General features: G+C 46.8%; 1 protein-coding gene across 4 annotated transcripts in view; it reads right to left on the bottom strand.

Moving 5' to 3' along the window:
- Positions 1-20,094, bottom strand: part of CREB1 (cAMP responsive element binding protein 1) — a 69,378-nt gene that overhangs the window by 8,050 nt on the left and 41,234 nt on the right. For all 4 annotated transcript variants that reach the window (XM_044302701.1, XM_044302700.1, XM_044302699.1 and 1 more), the window contains 3 exons: positions 19,506-19,606; positions 13,832-13,974; positions 1,156-1,332 (listed from right to left, as the gene is read on the bottom strand). In XM_044302701.1, the coding sequence (XP_044158636.1) occupies positions 1,156-1,332; positions 13,832-13,974; positions 19,506-19,606 (421 nt within the window). The remainder of the gene's footprint in view (positions 1-1,155; positions 1,333-13,831; positions 13,975-19,505; positions 19,607-20,094) is intronic.

Below are 20,094 nucleotides of genomic sequence, written 5' to 3'. Positions count from 1 at the left end.
ATCTAACCTGTCAGATGAATGTTGGAAATAACAAAAAATTTAATAAACAGTTCAATATTAATAAGATAATTAAAAACACCTGTATACAACCAGTGATTTAAATATAGAATCGCTTACAGCTGATGGGAAGGAAGGGAGAACACTACCTGCCCAGCTTGTGTAGGGAATCGTGGCTCCCAGAGCGTCTGATTACAGACTGCGCATGTCAGAAATATACTTGGAGAAAAACCAGGACCTGTGACGTCCACCTGACAAATTACATGGTGCTCTAAATACAATTATTTAGATTCCAGTATATTGATGTCTTCTTGGAAAGCTGTACCTTCCAGGACCTGTGGGTTCAAATGTGATATAGAGCTTTGATTATGTCGTCTTGGAAAGCTGTAGCTTCCAGGACCTGTGGGTTCCCTGACCGCCTCTGATGCGGCTTGCGATCATGTGAGCACCATGTAATTTGTCAGGTGGACGTCACAGATCCTGTTTTTTCTCCAAGTATATTTCTGACATGCGCAGTCTGTAATCAGACGCTCTGCGAGCCACGATTCCCTACACACGCTGGGCAGGTAGTGTTCTCCCTTCTTTCCCATCAGCTGTAAGCGATTCTATATTTAAAGCACTGGTTGTATACAGGTGTTTTTAATTATCTTATTAATATTGAACTGTATATTTTATCACATTATTTGCACATAACTTGTAAGAATGTAAAAAACATTGGTGTAGGTCAATGAATTGTTCATGGTCAGCACTTGTTTTAATGCAACACAATTTGACATTTTTTATCACTCATTTATTCATTATTTTAATTGCCTCATAATGATGGGGGTCACAATTTATATATGTATTGAGCACCATTACTTTGTAACCACTGCTTGAGACTAGTCCCACTGAGAGGACTGAAGCGTTGCACGATACCGGGTGAATAAACGCACATTCACGGAAGTGCTGCTGTGTTGTTTCTTTATTTTTTATATATACATATACACACACATTCATACATATATACCGTATATAGGGTTTTCATTGTGCAAAAATAAACAAACTACTTAAAAATAACATTTTTGGTATCACTTTAATCAAATTGAACCAGACTAGGTTACTGGCTTCTCAGGGAGCGTATTACAAAATGTTTCTCGTTATATGGATCATTCCTCTTACCTTGCACAACAACTTGGTTACTTGGGACAAGTATCTGCTGTCCATCTGTCGTCTGTGCATACTGTAAGATGGTAGGCTGAGATGCAGCTGTGTTCGCCATAGTTAATGTCTGAAGCCCTTGGACTCCATCTGTACCATTGTTAGCTAGCTGTATCGCTCCTCCCTGAGTAATGGCAACTAAGTCAGAAATACACAGCATAATATAAGTTGTAAGAAAAGGTGTTTGCAACAACAACAACAACAACAACAACAACAACAGCAGTATGTGTATATACTCTGACCAAAAATATAAAACACAACACTTTCGGTTTTTATTTTTGCATGAGCTGAACTCAAAGATCTGAAACATTTTTTACATACACAAAAGACCCATTACTCTCAAATATTTTGTCCCAAATCTGTCTAAATCTGTTAGTGAGCACTTCTCCTTTGCCGAGAAAATCCATCCCACCTCATATCAAGGTGGCATATCAAGGTGCTGATTAGACAGCATGAATATTGCACAGGTGTGCCTTAGACTGCCCACAATAAAAGGCCACTCTGAAATGTGCAGTTTGATCACACAGCACAATGCCACAGATATCGCAACATTTGAGGGAGCGTGCAATTGGCATGCTGACTGCAGGAATGTCTACCAAAGCTGTTGCCCGTGCAATGAATGTTCATTTCTCTACCATAAGCCAATTTTTACACTGGCATTTCAGGATCCGCCTGTGAGATCCGTTTCAAGGCTCTCACAAGCAGCCCCAAACGGATCAGTTTAGCCCCAATGCATTCTGAATGGATGCGGATCTGTAGTGTCCTACTAGGTAAATGTGGGCACTACACAAGGGTCAATTGGGCCACGTTGTTCTCCACACCCTGTGGAACATGGTCATTGTGATTTATATGGTATTTAGTATTGCATTATAGTGTGTATTTTCCTGTTATCTCCTGTACCAGGCCTATTAGGGGTGTAGTTCCTCCTCCTAGACAGTAGAGGGAGCTAGGGAACCCCCTAGTATATATAGTTAGGCCCAGACAGGAAAGTCAGTGCAGTGTAGTCCAGGAGGCTAGTTAGTGCAGTCTAGCCTGCCTGAGTTTCCTGAGCAAAAGAAGCTCAGAAGTTGCATCCAGGGGAAGAAGTTGCCTCCTGAAGTTCCTTAAAAAGTACAGTGCACAGCCAAGTTTTATCCAGCCAAAGAGAGCTGAAGGGCAGAAGTATATTCTACAGCAAGGAGATATATACCAGAGGAAGGTTTCCCTACCCAAGGATAAAGCCAGCAAAAGGGCATACGGGCCTTGGAGAAAGCCAGACAGGACCTAAGGAAAATACAGCCTGATCTGTAAGTGTTATTCCCTCCAAGTATCTTGCAAGCACTTTGCCTGCAGTTTATATAAAGCCTGCCTGTTACAACCTTTTACATGTGGAACTAACTAAAGACTGTAAATAGTTGAACTGTTCAGTAAAAGGAAGTTCTGGTTCACTGCATCTTGTGTTCCTCAATTATTCCTACAACAAATCGGTGTGCCACCGTTACCGGCACTGGCGTCACGAACTTTAAGGGCGCTTGCCATACGGCACATTAAACCTGCAACACCCAGGGCACCTCACCTACCACTCGGCCTGGTCCCTATACATAGAGAGTGCCCCAGAGGATCCATGTGCCAGCCTCTCCATCACTACTGTACGCCTGCCCAGGATATATAAAAACTGAGTACCAAAAAAAAAAAAAAAACACACCCTCGGTTAGTAACTACCCCTGTGACCTCACATTCGCTCACCCTGCAGGGCTGCGTACTGCAGATCCATTCAGAATGCATCAGTTTGGCTCCGTACCACCTCCATTCCGCTCTGGAGGCGGACATCAGAACGCTGCTTGCAGCGTTTTGGTGTCCGCCTGGCGGTGCAGAGCCGAACGGATCCGTCCCGACTTACAATGGAAGTCAATGGGGACGGATCCGTTTACATTGACACAATATTGGTGCAATTGTAAACGGATCTGTCCCCCATTGACTTTTAATGTAAAGTCAGGAGTCCCTATTAATATACCATCGGATCAGAGATTTCTCCAATCCGATGGTATATTTTAACTTGAAGCGTCCCCATCACCATGGGAACGCCTCTATGTTAGAATATACCATCGGATTTGAGTTAGATCGTGAAAACTGAGATCTGACAGTATATTCTAACACAGAGGCGTTCCCATGGTAATAGGGACGCTTCAAGTTAGAATATACTAAGAACTGTGTACATAACTGCCCCCTGCTGCCTGGGAGCACCCGATCAGGGGGCTGAGATCCGCTAAATTAACCCCTCAGGTGCGGCACCTGAGGGGTTAATTGTGCGGGTCACAGCCCCCTGTAAGAGATCGGGTGCTGCCAGGAAGCAGGGGGCAGTTATGTACACAGTTCTTAGTATATTCTAACTTGAAGCATCCCTATCACCATGGGAACGCCTCTGTGTTAGAATATACTGTCGGATCTGAGTTTTCACAATCGTGAAAACTCAGATCTGAAAAAGTTGTTATGCAGACAGATCCGCACTGAACGGATACCATCGTTTGCATTTATAGGTGCGGTTCAGTCTGTGCAGATACCAGACTGATCTGCACCTTGCGCAAGTGTGAAAGTAGCCTAAGCAGTCTTTGGCAGTACATCCAACCGGCCTCACAACCGCAGACCACGTGTAACCACACCAGCCCAGGACCTCCACATCCAACATGTTCACCTACATGATCGTCTGAGACCAGCCACCCGGACAGCTGCAGCAACAATCGGTTTGCATAACCAAAGAATTTCTGCACAAACTGTCAGAAACCGTCTCAGGGAAGCTAATCTGCATGCTCGTTGTCCTCATCGGGGTCCGGACCTGACTACAGTTAGTCGTCGTAACCGACTTAAGTGGGCAAATGCTCACAGTCTATGGCGTCTAGCACATTAGAGAGGCGTTCTGTTCATGGATGAGTCCCAGTTTTCACTGTTCACTGCAGATGGCAGACAGCGTATGTGGCGTTGTGTGGGAAAATGGTTTGCTGAGGTCAACGTTGTGGATCAAGTGGCCCATAGTGGCGGTGGGGTTATGGTATGGGCAGGCGTATGTTATGGACAACGAACACAGGTGCATTTTATTGATGGCCTTTTGAATGCATAGATACCGTGATGAGATCCTGAGGCCTATTGTTGTGCCATTCATCCACGACCATCACCTCATGATAATGCATGGCCCCATATTGCAAGGATCTGTACACAATTCCTGGAAGCTGAAAACATCCCAGTTCTTGCATGGCCAGCATACTCACCGGACATGTTACCCATTGAACATGTTTGGGATACTCTGGATCGGCGTATACGACAGCGTGTTCCAGTTCCTGCCAATATTCTGCAAGGAGTGAACCAACATTCCACAGGCCACAATCAACAACCTGATCAACTCTATGTGACGGAGATGTGTTGCACTGAGTGAGGCAAATTGTGGACACACCAGTGGACTTTTATTGTGGGAAGTCTAAGGCACACCTGTGCAATATTCATGCAGTCTAATCAGCACCTTGATATGCCACACCTGTGAGGTGGGATGGATTATCTCGACAAAGGAGAAGTGCTCACTAACACATATTTCTGAACAATATTTGAGAGTAATGGGTCTTTTGTGTATGCAGAAAATGTTTCAGATCTTTGAGTTCAGCTCATGCAAAATGGGAGCAAAACCAAAAGTGTTGCGTTTATATTTTAAGCATGTTTATGTCAATGTGTTCCAAGACATGCAGATCCCTAGCTGAGCAAATGTATGTCAGGGATCTAAGATTAATTTCACACTAGCGCTAAAATTGTCCGGCAGTTAAAGTTAATCATCTACGCATAGTCTGGATTTTCCTTTTCCACCCCAAAGACCATTGACTATAATGGGATCCAGGCAGTTTCCGGCATGAGTGTAAGGATTTGGCCTGACGAATCCCCAAATTCATGCCAGAAATCGTCCGGATCCCCAATAGTTAATGGAGCCTGATGGTGCCTATCCAGCTATGAACTCCGGCGGGATATTTTTCTCTGCCAGTATTTCAAACAAGAAAGAGTTTGCCTGAACTTTCAGTATGATCACAACACCACAGATCAGCTAAAGCATTAGCTGTACATCCAGCTGTAAATTTACCCTAGTAGCTCCCTGGGCGACCTTACTGACTTAGGCCTCTTCCACACGACCGTATGGCTTTTTCAGTGTTTTGCAGTCCGTTTTTCACGGATCCGTTGTTTCGTTTCAGTTTCTCTTCCGTTTTTCCGAATAGCATATACAGTAATTGTAAAGAAAAAATTGGGCTGGGGATAAAATGTTCAATAGATGGTTCTGCAAAACGCAACGGATACGGATGAATTTCTGTATGTGTTCAGTTTTTTGGGCGGACCCATTGACTTGAATGGAGCCATGGAACATGATTTGCGGGCAAAAATAGGACATGTTCTTTCAACGGAACGGAAATACAGAAACGGAATGCAAACATTCCGTTTTTCTTTTGCAGTACCATTGAATTGAATGGTTTTGCATATGGAACGCAAAAAAAAGGCCCGTATACGGAATGCAGAAAACGTTCGTGTGAACGAGCCCTTACACGCTGAGATTTAAAGGAGTTGGGCATAAATGAACATGTATCACAGTGTTTTTGCTGCAGAGTTCCAAGCAGAGCAGATTTACACTCAGCAAGCTTTAAGACCTGTAAGCTTGTCCTGCGCTGTATCTTCCAGTCTTGGAGACACAGTGCAGCCACGAGATGACATGTCTCAGCACTAGGAGAGCAGCAGGCACTAAAAGACTAACCCATCAATCCAGGAGGAGGACTGAAGTTGAATGGGTTGTGAAACTGGTGCTTCAATGGCTCTGGCTAGCCCTTCAGTGCTCCAGTTAGGTCATTAGCACAAACATAAAATGCAGTTCTCGCAGTAATGGTGCCACAGCGAGTCATAAAAAGGTTGTTGTTTTTCAGCATCATCAACCCTACCAGGCTGTATGCCTGGTTAAATAGGGTTGATAATGCTGATAAATGCTCCTCCAGCTTATTGGCCACCCCTGGCACTACTAGACAGGGGAACAGCATTAAATGTTATCTGTAACAGGGCCATACCTATTGCTGCATTCAGAAATAAATCTTTTTACAAGTATACCAACTAGAGCTTAAAGTGTACCTAAACCTTTATATATACACACTTTAATAAAATACATTTCTCTAATATACTTTTTTTTGTTTCTCCTAAAAGCAAGGCAATCACTGGGTGAATAAAGGTGCCTTTCAAAGAAGCACTCTAGAATTTCTCTCTCTTTTATACTGGTCCTTGATTGAAAACTACACAAGGGATAGGGTATCGCAATGAACCACATTAGGCCTCTTTCACACTTGCGTTGTCCAGATATGGCGTGTACTCCACTTGCCGGAATTACACGCCGGATCCAGAAAAACGCAAGTGAACTGAAAGCATTTGAAGACGGATCAGTCTTCAAAATGCGTTCAGTGTTACTACGGCATCCAGGACGCTATTAAAGTCCTGGTTGCCATAGTAGTAGTGGGGAGCGGTATACTTACAGTCCGTGCGGCTCCCAGGGCGCTCCAGAATGACGTCAGAGCGCCCCATGCGCATGGATGACGTGCCACGCGATCACGTCATCCATGCGCGTGGGGCGCCCTGACGTCATTCTGAAGCGCCCCGGGAGCCGCACGGACTGTAAGTATACTGCTCCCCACTACACGTTACCATGGCTGCCAGGACGTTAGCGTCCCGGCAGCCATGGTAACCATTCAGAAAATGCGCCGAAACGACGTTTAGCTTAAGGCCGGATCCGGATCAATGCCTTTCAATGGGCATTTATTCCGGATCCGACCTTGTGGCAAGTGTTCAGGATTTTTGGCCGGAGCAAAAAGTGCAGCATGCAAATTCGTAGCCGGCGCATGCGCAGTAGGTATTGCGATGCCCTGCCAGGACCGGGCATCGCATTGCGCATGCGCCAGCTACGAGTTTGGCCGCGCAGCCGCAATGGAAAAGGCGAGGGGAGGGGAGTAAACGGGCGGGCACAGGCACACGGAGGGCAGGGTTATGAGCCGTTGGGGAGGTCCGGTCTTGGGCTCGGAAGATTGAGACACCGCCCTGGGCACTTGAGAGAGCTCATTTACATAATCTTCAAAGTTCATTTTTGGCAGAAAGAAGACTCGGTTATATGCAACAAAGGTACAGTTTTTAACTGCTGGGTGGCACATATAACGCTATAGGATCTGTCTAATATGGTCAAATGTGGTGACAGACTCCCTTTAAATGGTCACTTAAAAACTTAGCATAACATCAATAGTACAGCTGAAATTAACTTTGGAATATATCTTATCAAAGAAAAAGGTTTCTTTCTCCCCCTACAAAAGAAAATCTAATGTATATGGAGTGCTCCTGACTCTCCCCCCCAACAGATGATGTTGCGGGACAAAAGTATCAAGCACAGTGAATTTCAAGGTGTTTGGCAGCGACTTTCTCTCCCCCCCACCGAAAAAACATTTAGCAAATTTGAGTCTGTTATCTGTATATGGGAGTTGGGAGGGATAGCTGTGGGTCGAACAAGTGTTCAGCCAAGTTCTAATGAAGGATCGCTGAAGGATCACATGATGCCTATAACACTCTATAGAAAGAAGAGGGGAAGAGGAATGAGCTGCTAGATGGAGAAAATTGGATTTTTTGTACTCACCGTAAAATCCTTTTCTCGTAGTAGGCATTGGGGGACACAGCACCATGGGTATATGTCCAACTACCACTAGGAGGCACTAGACACAAAAAGTGTTGGCTCCTCCCAGGTGGGCTATACCCTCTCCACAGGCACGAGGCTATTCAGTTTGTACCAAAAGCAGTAGGAGAGAGAAGAAAAGCAAGGAACCAACAACTCCCGTACCGGGAAAGATCAAGAGACCAGCCCGGAGAAGCGGAAGTAAAAACATAGGGTGGGATCTGTGTCCCCCAATGCCTACTACGAGAAAAGGATTTTACGGTGAGTACAAAAAATCCAATTTTCTCGTGCATGGCATTGGGGGACACAGCACCATGGGACGTCCCAAAGCAGTCCCTGAGGGTGGGAAAAGAAGAGACGTGCCACCGGCTGGGCATACAGGTGCAGGAGAATGTGACCATGTGACCCAACAGGAAAAAACACGGAATGGGCAAGAGGTCTCATAACAAGGAAGAAACCTCAGAAGAAGCAGGGAAGACTGCCAGCACCCCAGGACAAATGTCTGGAAGAAAATCCCAAATGCAAGAAGGTGGCAAAAGGGAACACCAAGCGCAGCCAAGGGCTGGAGAAAAAAATTAGGACAGCACTGCGTGTTGGATCGACCCAACGCCCTACATTGTCTCAGACCCATAAACCTGTGGCCATCCCCTGAAAGGCCAGGGGAGAAAAGAAACAGGGAAGCACTGGAAACCAAACGAGTGAGGGAAGCCATAGCAAGGCTCACATGTGAAGGGAGAGGGACTCCCCTCACCGCAAGGCCAGGTGAAGAAGCCAAGCGCCCCATGTAAAGGCGAAAACCCAAGGCTGCTAGAGGAAACTGCCAACCCTTGGAGAAGGAGGGGGTTGTAGGTAAAAGCCAGGAACAAAGAACGATCGCTCCTGCGTCCCCAAAAACAGGAAACGAGGCACAAGCCTCCGAAAACAAGATAGCACTGTAAAGCGCAAGACCAGAGGAAACTCTGGGCATGTGAAGTATCATGGAAAAAAGGAACCAGAGACAGGCCCAGGCAACCTTGGCAGGAACACACTGGACTGACAGACATGGGAGTAGAAGAAGAGCACTCCAAACAGCCTAAGGAGGAAGGGGTCTACAACAGGAGGAGGTCCCTCCCGAAGGAGACCATACGGTGGAATTGCAAACCGTAGCACCAAACCACTCAATACCAGGTACTTTACGTGGGAGGATGGAAAAAAGACAAATCCCAAGAGGACCTCAAATGAACAGGGACAGGGACTCCAGAAAGGAGTACCCAGATGGGGTCACAAGGAACCAGGAGCTGAACCACCGGAAGACAACGCAAGCCAGCATATCCAGGAAAGGCGAAAAGAAACCGCCATAGGGGAAGGGACATTGGCCATGGACAACTAGCCGCACCAAAAACATTGACCAGCAAACCGTAAACATTGTCCCAGAGAGGGCAAGTACAGCAGCTCGGAGGTACCACAAAACGACAGACATCGATATGCATAAGGAATGCAGAAGTCGCCATGAAAAAACCGGGGTAGCCTACATAGAAATGTAGAAACCAGCTGCGACCGGCATACAGAAAACTCGCAGGGGGGAGAAAGTACCTGATAGGTACAGACGACGGCAAGGTCCAAGGGGAACGTCCCTCCGCCATGTAGTGCAACCAAGCATAAAATACAAGGGAAAACCGAAAACACCAGGACCCAGAAGGAACTACGGGGCCCTGACCGATACCAGAGCAATCAGCTGAAAATTCAGACAGATGTGTGGCGCTCAGTGGTCCTGTCCTTGACCCGTCAGGGAGGACGTCCAGCGACGAAAAAAAAAAAAAAAAAAAAAAAAAAAAAAAAAAAGCCGTGGACCCAGAAGGATACCGTGAGGCGGACATCCAGCGATGACCGAAAACCACTGCCGCGGCCGATGCTCACCAGCTACATGTCCAAACAAGGTAGAAGATCCAGTGGAGATCCTTGTACTACACCAGGAATGGCCCGCTCAGCAATAGGAAACAATGTGAGTACTCCCCTATAACATGGGGTAACGCGGAGCACAGCATACCGTAGGACCTTAAAGAGAAAGCAAGAGCAACTCTAGCACAAAGGCCAACAACCACCTGGCCATGGAGTAGGAGGTTGAATGAGGACCACCCGCCGGACCAGACAGATCAGTCATATACTGGAGCTACCAGAAGCAGCACTAGACCGATAAGGTGGGGGATGGGCTGACCCACCCCTGCCAGATATGGTAACCATGCACATGCTGAACAAGGGTGACCTGGTGCTGACAGTGCCTTGAGCGGCACAAGGAGACCAATGAGGACGACAGTAACGGAGTGGCAGACGTATGGAAGAACCAAACGGATGGAACCAACATCTGCAGCACAGATTAGAACCCGTGGGCAGAAAACACCTAGTAAGAAAGAAACTGTCTGGGCCACAGATCGCACCATAGGGCCCAGCACTTGGGGTACTACAAACACACGCCTAAAATAAAGGTAAAGTGGCTGCATGTTGCCGACCAAGGAGAGTGGAAACATAGCCACAGCATCTGGGGATGCGACAGCATTCGGAGGGTACAGGTACACAACCTGTAAAGTAGAAATATGGCTGTGAAGAGGAACTTCATTTAAGATCGAAGCAATGTGGCCGCATGGTGCACCCCAGACCCAGAGAGGTGCAACAGCAACTGCGTTAACAATGGAACCCATAGGGCCGCACGGTACCACAAAGAACAAGACAGGTGCACACTACAATCAGGTAGGTGCAATGGCAACAGAAACAGGGCCGCATAGTACACCATAGAAGCCAGACAGGTGTAACGGCTGCAGCATCAAAGACGGTTCAGGAACTCTACCTATGAAGGAAGTAAGATGGCTGTTTGGTGCACACTATGATGAGGTAGGTACAATGGCCACGGCAACTGGAGGAGGCCTCAAAATCTCGTCCTGTAAGGGAGAGAAAATGCCACATGGTACACCATAAAGCCGGACAGGAGGAACGGCTACCACATCCGGAGATGGTGCAGGTACTCTACCTGTTAAGGGATCAAGGTGGCAGGGAACAGACAGGTGTAACTGAACCGGACAGGGGCAACTCTATGGCAATAGAAAGTGGCCTCTATATCTCGCCCGTAGGGAGAAATGTTGCCGCCTGGAAGACAATAGAGCCCGCCAGGGGTATCGACCACAGCACCGGAGATGGCGTAGGTACTCTACCTATGAAGGGAGCAAAATGGCTGGGAATAGACAGGTGCAATTTCAACGGCAATTAAAGGCGGCCTGTAAATCTCGCCAGAAAGGGAGAAATAGTGCCGCACGGAACACCATAGCGCCAGCCAGGGGAATTGGCTACAGCATCAGGAGATGGCGTAGATACTCTACCTATGACGGGAGCAAAGTGGCTGGGAACAGACAGGTGCAATTGCAACGGCAATCGAAGTGGCCTGTACATCTCGCCCGGAAGGGAGAAATAGTGCTGTATGGAACACCCCAGAGCCAGCCAGGAGTAATGGCTTCAGCATCTGGAGTAGGTGTAGGTACACTACCTATGAAAAGGGGCAAGGCAGCTGTACAATTGCTCTTAACTCCCCAACCTACAGGAGGCGATAGCCGAGCTAACCGCTTGCCCAGAACAGGAACCCCCTGTAATGAGGTAGAGTGGCGAACACCACCACCAGGATGGGGACCCTGTGGAAACACTCTCAAATGTGTAGAGGATAGCCCCTGGTATAGGGGAACCAGGAAGGCTTGTCAGGGACAGCCTATGGCAGTGGTGCAGGAATCCCCCTGTTAAGGAGAAGGCGTACGTATCAGAGACACCGCGTAGGTGACTCAGTATGCTAAACACGGGGACGGCTGCCTTACCTGTGCGGTTGAATACCTGTGCGGTCAGGGGAGCACCATCCGAAAATCCACTAGAGGGGATACCAACCCTGGGTAGGAAAGGTTCCTCCGTCCACATTCGTCTTGACCTCCCAGAGGGCTTCTGTATGGAGGAAGACCGCCTGATGCTCTGTTCCGAGGGAATCGGCGCAGAGGTGTCCCCAGAGGCAACGGATGGGGTGACAGGAAGGATTCGTCACCAGCCTCAGGCCTGTCCTGGGGGGGATCCGAGGATGCAGAGGAGGGGTGGTACCCCGTTGAGACCACCCGAGGGAGTACCGTGAGCTACCCCTAGCCGAACCCGGGTGCAGGTACCCCTAACTGAGCGTGCCCCATCTGCAGGGAGGACCCTGGGAGGGCAGAGGTGGCCGCAATTTGGATTGGTAGCGGCCAGCGACACCGCCAGGGAGAGGCAGTCAAGGTTCCCATGGCATTGACACGGAGGGAGCCCATTCATGGGGGACCGACACAAAGGGATTGTTCGGGGAAAGGATCTGGGAAGAGGTACTGCACCCAGCAGGGACAGGCTGACCGCACGGCAGCCATTGTTAGACCCAGAGAGGTGCAGACAGCGGACGCACGTGAAAACACGTGGCGACCGAGGAGAGGCTGGGAGAGGAGATGCTCAAAAAGCAGCCAGCAGAGGCTGTCTATCCTGACCCGGACGCCCTGTTCCCCCAAAGAGGCGCTGCAGCAGCTTGTCCCCCCAAAAGAGGTGGTCAGTAGGGCTGCAGGGGACATGAAGCAATTGAGGGGAGGGAAGGGGTTAACCACCCCCTTCAGCAGAAAAAGCACGTTAGCCCAGGAAAGGGTGAAGAGATAGCCCCTCCCAAGGGCCGGGCGGGGCTCAGAAAAGCCCGGGAAGCAAGGAGGAGGGGCCGGGAAGATTGCGGCCTAGCAGGCCCAAAAGCCGGGGCCTCGATTTATTAAGGCGGCCGGGAATGGAGCGAGGGGGGCGGGGCGAACCGCGGCCGACAGAGGGCCCACCGAATCATAAAAATAGGTGAGGAGGGTAGGGGGGGAGAAGCGACACCTAGGGACAGGTGGATCAGGGCAAACGGAGCACCTGGGAGCCGGGAACGGGCCACAGAAGATGAGGCCTAGTCCCGGCAGAAGCCGGGGACTAAAGTAGCGGAGAAGCCAGGGAGAAGACTGTGTGGCCAGGGAGGAGAGAAAAGACCAACTAAGGGGGAAGAGAAGGGAGGGGAAACAAGAATATAACCCCCCCCAGAAAAAAGGGGGGGTTGGCTAGGGGGAAGATGGAGGCTCCCCAGGACCCCCAGCTAAGGTGGATCCCATCCCCCTGGCCACAGGAGGGAACCTAACCCTGGGGCAGGGACACAGGGACAGGGGAGTATACTCACCATCAGATATACTCACCATCCGATGTCTTCGGGCGCAGCAGGGTCACCCCTTCGGCAGACTCAACACGGAAACCGTGGGAATGCCGGCAAGCCACTGCGGATGCAGTCCGTGGGGACTGGGTGACCGGCGATGGTACCGAAGTACGCGCCCGCAGGGGGGCAACTAAAGTGGAACACGATGGAGCCCCAGCCTGCAGCAGGTATAACGGTGGAGAACACCGAGACCTGCGGAAGAGAGAAAAAAGAAAATAAAAATAAAAAACAGCAGAACCTGCAAAAAAGCAGGACAGGTCTGCCTCCTACGGACACTAGACTAAAACTGAATAGCCTCGTGCCTGTGGAGAGGGTATAGCCCACCTGGGAGGAGCCAACACTTTTTGTGTCTAGTGCCTCCTAGTGGTAGTTGGACATATACCCATGGTGCTGTGTCCCCCAATGCCATGCACGAGAAACAGGATTTTTTTCTAATAAGATAGATTACAAAAGTATCTTATATTCACCTTTACTACGGATTTATCCAAAATCTGCTGAAAATAAAGTGACTACTTCTAGAAGTAGACAATGGAAACAGTTCCTCTATTACAACAAATCTTTTAAGGTTAAACATATATTAATATATCACCGATTTCATTTTAGCTCAAACAATGAATCCAACACATTAAAAGCTGTGCAAATAAAATAAAATCACATATATGGTAGGATAGAAAAGTAAAAAGTATCTGCCTAGTACTTACTATACTGGCCACTGCTGGTTTGGTAGATAGGTGTTGGTACAGTTACTGTTGTAATGGCTGGAGCAGATGTCTCCTCCTCAGACTTTTCTTCTTCAATTCTTGGTACACCAGGGGCATCTGAAGACAGATCATTTAAGATTTTTCTATGGAAAAAAAATTGATAATTGCTCTTAATCCCTCTTTCTGGTAGAAGAGGTTTATGATAAAATATACAACTGGGTGCTACCAGTTGGCTGTAAATCCTTGCACAGTCTGACACAACAGCACTAATCTGACAATGTCAGACTGTGCAGGGACACACCCCAACTTATAAAACCCAGTTGCATATATAAGCAGCAGTGTTACATAGCAAACACCCAGAAGCAATGTCTATGATCAGCAATAACACAGATCACAGACATTGAACCCCTCATTGATGCACTCCCAGGGACCGAATGGCCTCCCCATTTGTTCCAATGGGTGGGGCCACCATAATGAAACTCCCACAGGCTGCAATGGCAAATCACTGCAGTCTATGGTAAAAACAATATGATGATTGCATGTTAAAGCCCACTAGGGGGACCTAAAAAAAAAATATATATAAAAAAAAAATTTAAAAAAAGTCAAATAACGTTTTTAACCACCTCCGGACCGCCTAACGCAGATGTGCGGTCCGGAGGTGGCGGCCCTGCGCAGAGTCACGCATATATGCGTCATCTCGCGAGGGCCGGGATTTCCTGTGAACGCGCGCACACAGGTGCGCGTGCTCACAGGAACGGAAGGTAAGCGAGTGGATCTCCAGCCTGCCAGCGGCGATCGCTCGCTGGCAGGCTGGAGATCCGAATTTTTTAACCCCTAACAGGTATATTAGACGCTGTTTTCATAACAGCGTCTAATATACCTCCTACCTGGTCCTCTGGTGGTCCCTTTTGTTAGGATCGACCACCAGAGGACTCAGGTAGGTCAGTACAGTCGCACCAAACACCACACTACACTACACCCCCCCCCCCCCCGTCACTTATTAACCCCTTATAAACCCCTGATCACCCCATATAAACTCCCTGATCACCCCCCTGTCATTGATCACCGCCCTGTCATTGATCACCCCCGTCAGGCTCCGTTCAGACGTCCGTATGATTTTTACGGATCCACGGATACATGGATCGGATCCGCAAAACGCATACGGACGTCTAAATGGAGCCTTACAGGGGGGTGATCAATGACAGGCGGGTGATCACCCATATACACTCCCTGATCACCCCCTGTCATTGATCACCCCCCTGTCATTGATCACCCCCCTGTAAGGCTCCATTCAGACGTCCGCATGATTTTTACGGATCCATGGATCGGATCCGCAAAACACATGCGGACGTCTGAATGGAGCCTTACAGGGGGTGATCAATGACAGGCGGGTGATCACCCATATACACTCCCTGATCACCCCCCTGTCATTGATAACCCCCCTGTAAGGCTCCATTCAGACGTCCGCATGTGTTTTGCGGATCCGATCCATGGATCCGTAAAAATTATACGGACGTCTGAATGGAGCCTTACCAGGGGGGTGATCAATGACAGGGGGGTGATCCGGGAGTCTATATGGGTGATTACCCCCCTGTCATTGATCACCCCCCACCCCCCCCCTGTAAGGCTCCATTCAGACATTTTTTTTGGCACAAGTTAGCGGAAATTTTTTGTTTGTTTTTGTTTTTTCTTACTAAGTCTCATATTCTACTAACTTGTGTCAAAAAATAAAATCTCACATGGACGCACCATAACCCTCACGGAATCCAAATGCGTAAACATTTTTAGACATTTATATTCCAGACTTCTTCTCATGCTTTAGGGCCCCTAAAAAGCCAGGGCAGTATAAATACCCCACATGTGACCCCATTTCGGAAAGAAGACACCCCAAGGTATTCGCTGAGGGGCATATTGAGTCCATGAAAAGATTGAAATTTTTGTCCTAAGTTAGCGGAAAGTGAGACTTTGTGAGAAAAAAACCCAAAAAAATCAATTTCCGCTAACTTATGCAAAAAATATAAAATTTCTAGGAACTCGCCAGGCCCCTCATTGAATACCTTGGGGTGTCTTCTTTCCAAAGTGGGGTCACATGTGGGGTATTTATACTGCCCTGGCTTTTTAGGGGCCCGAAAGTGTGAGAAGAAGTCTGGGATCCAAATGTCTAAAAATGCCCTCCTAAAAGGAATTTGGGCCCCTTTGCGCATCTAGGCTGCAAAAAAGTGTCACACATCTGGTATCGCCGTACTCAGGAGAAGTTGGGGAATGTGTTTTGGGGTGTCATTTTACATATACCCATGCTGGGTGAGAAAAATATCTTGGTCAAATGCCAACTTTGTATAAAAAAATGGGAAAAGTTGTCTTTTGCCAAGATATTTCTCTCATCCAGCATGGGTATATGTAAAATGACACCCCAAAACACATTCCTCAACTTCTCCTGAGTACGGCGATACCAGATGTGTCACACTTTTTTGCTGCCAAGGTGGGCAAAGGGGCACATATTCCAAAGTGCACCTTTCGGATTTCACAGGCCATTTTTTACAGATTTTGATTGCAAGGTACTTCTTACACATTTGGGCCCCTAAATTGCCAGGGCAGTATAACTACGCCACAAGTGACCCCATTTTGGAAAGAAGACACCCCAAGGTATTCCGTGAGGGGCACGGCGAGTTCCTAGAATTTTTTATTTTTTGTCACAAGTTAGCGGAAAATGATGATTTTTCTTTTTTTTTCTTTTTTCCTTACAAAGTCTCATATTCCACTAACTTGCGACAAAAAATAAAAGATTCTAGGAACTCGCCATGCCCCTCACGGAATACCTTGGGGTGTCTTCTTTCCAAAATGGGGTCACTTGTGGCGTAGTTATACTGCCCTGGCAATTTAGGGGCCCAAATGTGTGAGAAGAACTTTGCAATCAAAATGTGTAAAAAATGACCGGTGAAATCCAAAAGGTGCACTTTGGAATATGTGCCCCATTGCCCACAAAAAAGTGTGACACATCTGGTATCGCCGTACTCAGGAGAAGTTGGGGAATGTGTTTTGGGGTGTCATTTTACATATACCCATGCTGGATGAGAGAAATATCTTGGCAAAAGACAACTTTTCCCATTTTTTTATACAAAGTTGGCATTTGACCAAGATATTTTTCTCACCCAGCATGGGTATATGTAAAATGACACCCCAAAACACATTCCCCAACTTCTCCTGAGTACGGCGATACCAGATGTGTCACACTTTTTTGCTGCCAAGGTGGGCAAAGGGGCACATATTCCAAAGTGCACCTTTTGGATTTCACCGGTCATTTTTTACACATTTTGATTGCAAAGTTCTTCTCACACATTTGGGCCCCTAAATTGCCAGGGCAGTATAACTACGCCACAAGTGACCCCATTTTGGAAAGAAGACACCCCAAGGTATTCCGTGAGGGGCATGGCGAGTTCCTAGAATTTTTTATTTTTGTCGCAAGTTAGTGGAATATGAGACTTTGTAAGAAAAAAATAAAAAAATAAAATCATCATCATTTTCCGCTAACTTGTGACAAAAAATAAAAAGTTCTATGAACTCACTATGCCCATCAGCGAATACCTTAGGGTGTCTACTTTCCGAAATGGGGTCATTTGTGGGGGTTTTCTACTGTTTGGGCATTGTAGAACCTCAGGAATCATGACAGGTGCTCAGAAAGTCAGAGCTGTTTCAAAAAGCGGAAATTCACATTTTTGTACCATAGTTTGTAAATGCTATAACTTTTACCCAAACCATTTTTTTTTTTGCCCAAACATTTGTTTTTTATCAAAGACATGTAGAACAATAAATTTGGAGAAAAATTTATATATGGATGTCGTTTTTTTTTTAAAAATTTACAGCTGAAAGTGAAAAATGTCATTTTTTTGCAAAAAAATCGTTACATTTTGATTAATAACAAAAAAAGTAAAAATGTCAGCAGCAATAAAATACCACCAAATGAAAGCTCCATTAGTGAGAAGAAAAGGAGGTAAAATTCATTTGGGTGGTAAGTTGCATGACCGAGCAATAAACGGTGAAAGTAGTGTAGTGCCGAAGTGTAAAAAGTGCTCTGGTCATGAAGGGGGTTTCACCTAGCGGGGCTGAAGTGGTTAAAAACAAAGAAATTTCAAATTTCAAATCAGCCCTATTTCATAGAATGTGTCAGCAGATAAGAACCATTTGGCCCATCTAGTCTGCCCAATATATCTGAATCCTATGAATAGTCCCTGGCCCTATCTTATATGAAGGATAGCCTTATGCCTATCCCATGCATGCTTAAACTCCTTCACTGTATTTGCAGCTACCACTTCTGCAGGAAGGCTATTCCATGCATCCACTACTCTCTCAGTAAAGTAATACTTCCTGATATTACTTTTAAACCTTTGCCCCTCTAATTTAAAACTGTGTCCTCTTGTGGTAGTTTTTCTTCTTTTAAATATGCTCTCCTCCTTTACCGAGTTGATTCCCTTTATGTTTTTCAAAGTTTCTATCATATCCCCTCGGTCTCTTCTTTCTTCCAAGCTATACATATTAAGGTCCTTTAACCTTTCCTGGTAAGTTTTATCCTGCAATCCATGTACTAGTTTAGTAGCTCTTCTCTGAACTCTCTCTAGAGTATCTATCCTTCTGGAGATATGGCCTCCAGTACTGCGCACAATACTCCAAGTGAGGTCTCACCAGTGATCTGTACAGCGGCATAAGCACTTCACTCTTTCTACTGCTTATACCTCTCCCTATACATCCAAGCATTCTGCTGGCATTTTGTGCTGCTCTATTACATTGTCTTCCCACCTTTAAGTCTTCTGAAATAATTACTCCTAAATCCCTTTCCTCAGATACTGCGGTCAGGACTGTGTCAAATATTCTATATTCTGCCCTTGGGTTTTTACGCCCCAGGTGCATTATCTTGCACTTATCCACATTAAATTTCAGTTGCCAGAGTTCTGACCATTCTTCTAGTTTTCCTAAGTCCTTTTCCATTTGGCGTTTCCCTCCAGGAACATCAACCCTGTTACATATCTTTGTGTCATCAGCAGCCGCACCCTCCTATCATAATGACACCCCCTCCGCATGTTGATTGACAGGGCCAGCGAACCGGATCGTTCTCTGCTGGCCCTGTTTGCATTCAAAATCTGGCGCCTGCGCCGTACCTGTCTTCAGTCGACGCAGGCGTACAGAGAGGCGGCCGCTCCATCCTCAATGCGCCTGCGCCGATGACGTCACATCTACACCCGTCACAGGCGCCTTGAGGATGGATCGGCCGAGCGAGCGTCCGCCTCTCAGTACGCCTCCGCCGATTGAAGAAAGGTACGGCGCAGGTGCCAGATTTTGAATGCAAACAGGGCCAGCAGAGAACGATCCGGTTCGCTGGCCCTGTCAATCAACATGCGGAGGGGGCGTCATTATGATAGGAGGATTCGGCTGCTACCAGCAAGTAGCCGCCCTACTTGCTGGTAGACAGGTAATTTACATATTATAAAAGTACGTTTTTAGCTAAATCTACTGAACCAAAATGATTAATCACATTATGTATGGATAAATCGCAGTATAGGGATTATAAGTACACACAAAAAACAAACAAAAAAAAATAAAACACAGTTTAGTGGGGTGACAGAAGCCCTTTAAGTGAAGAGAACATCTCAGAACTAAGGACAGATTTACCAACTCTTAATACCTGTATGATGGCCGTCTTGACAAGATTTCTCTGCGCTTCTGAGAGTCTGTTACACTGTCTACTGATTCTTGAGAATCTTCGCTTTCTGCAATTGTGGAAATCTGCTCAAAAAATAAAGACAGTACATAATCGTCTATTTCAAATTATTATTGTCATCTAACTATAGTGGATACATAAGCAATGGCAATGACCTGCTAAAGGCAATCAGAAAAAAGCTAATACTCGACGAGTGTTCTGGAGGGTACCAGGGTTTCCGCATGGCAGAAAATGGACAGGAGCTGCACTCATTGGCTGCAGTAATAACCTACCTCTGGCAGTTATTGGCTGAGACCGCGGCACTGCTGGAACGGCAGCAACATAAGATCAACTTAAATGCATTTTTTCTTTTGAACTCAAAGTAACCACCAAGACTAATTTCACACTAGCATTTTTACTGGATGCGGCAGGGTCCAGCAAAAACCTCTTCCATTACTAATAATACAACCGGATCCGTTCATAACTGATGCAGACGGTTGTATTATCTTTTACATAGCCAAGACGGATCAGTCATTAACTTCATTGAAAGTCAATGGAGGACGGATCAGTTTTC

Source organism: Bufo gargarizans, chromosome 8 (genome assembly GCF_014858855.1).
Source record: "Bufo gargarizans isolate SCDJY-AF-19 chromosome 8, ASM1485885v1, whole genome shotgun sequence".
Taxonomy (NCBI): domain Eukaryota; kingdom Metazoa; phylum Chordata; class Amphibia; order Anura; family Bufonidae; genus Bufo; species Bufo gargarizans.
Note: the sequence above shows the minus strand (reverse complement) of the source record. Positions and strands in the feature narration are given on the sequence as shown.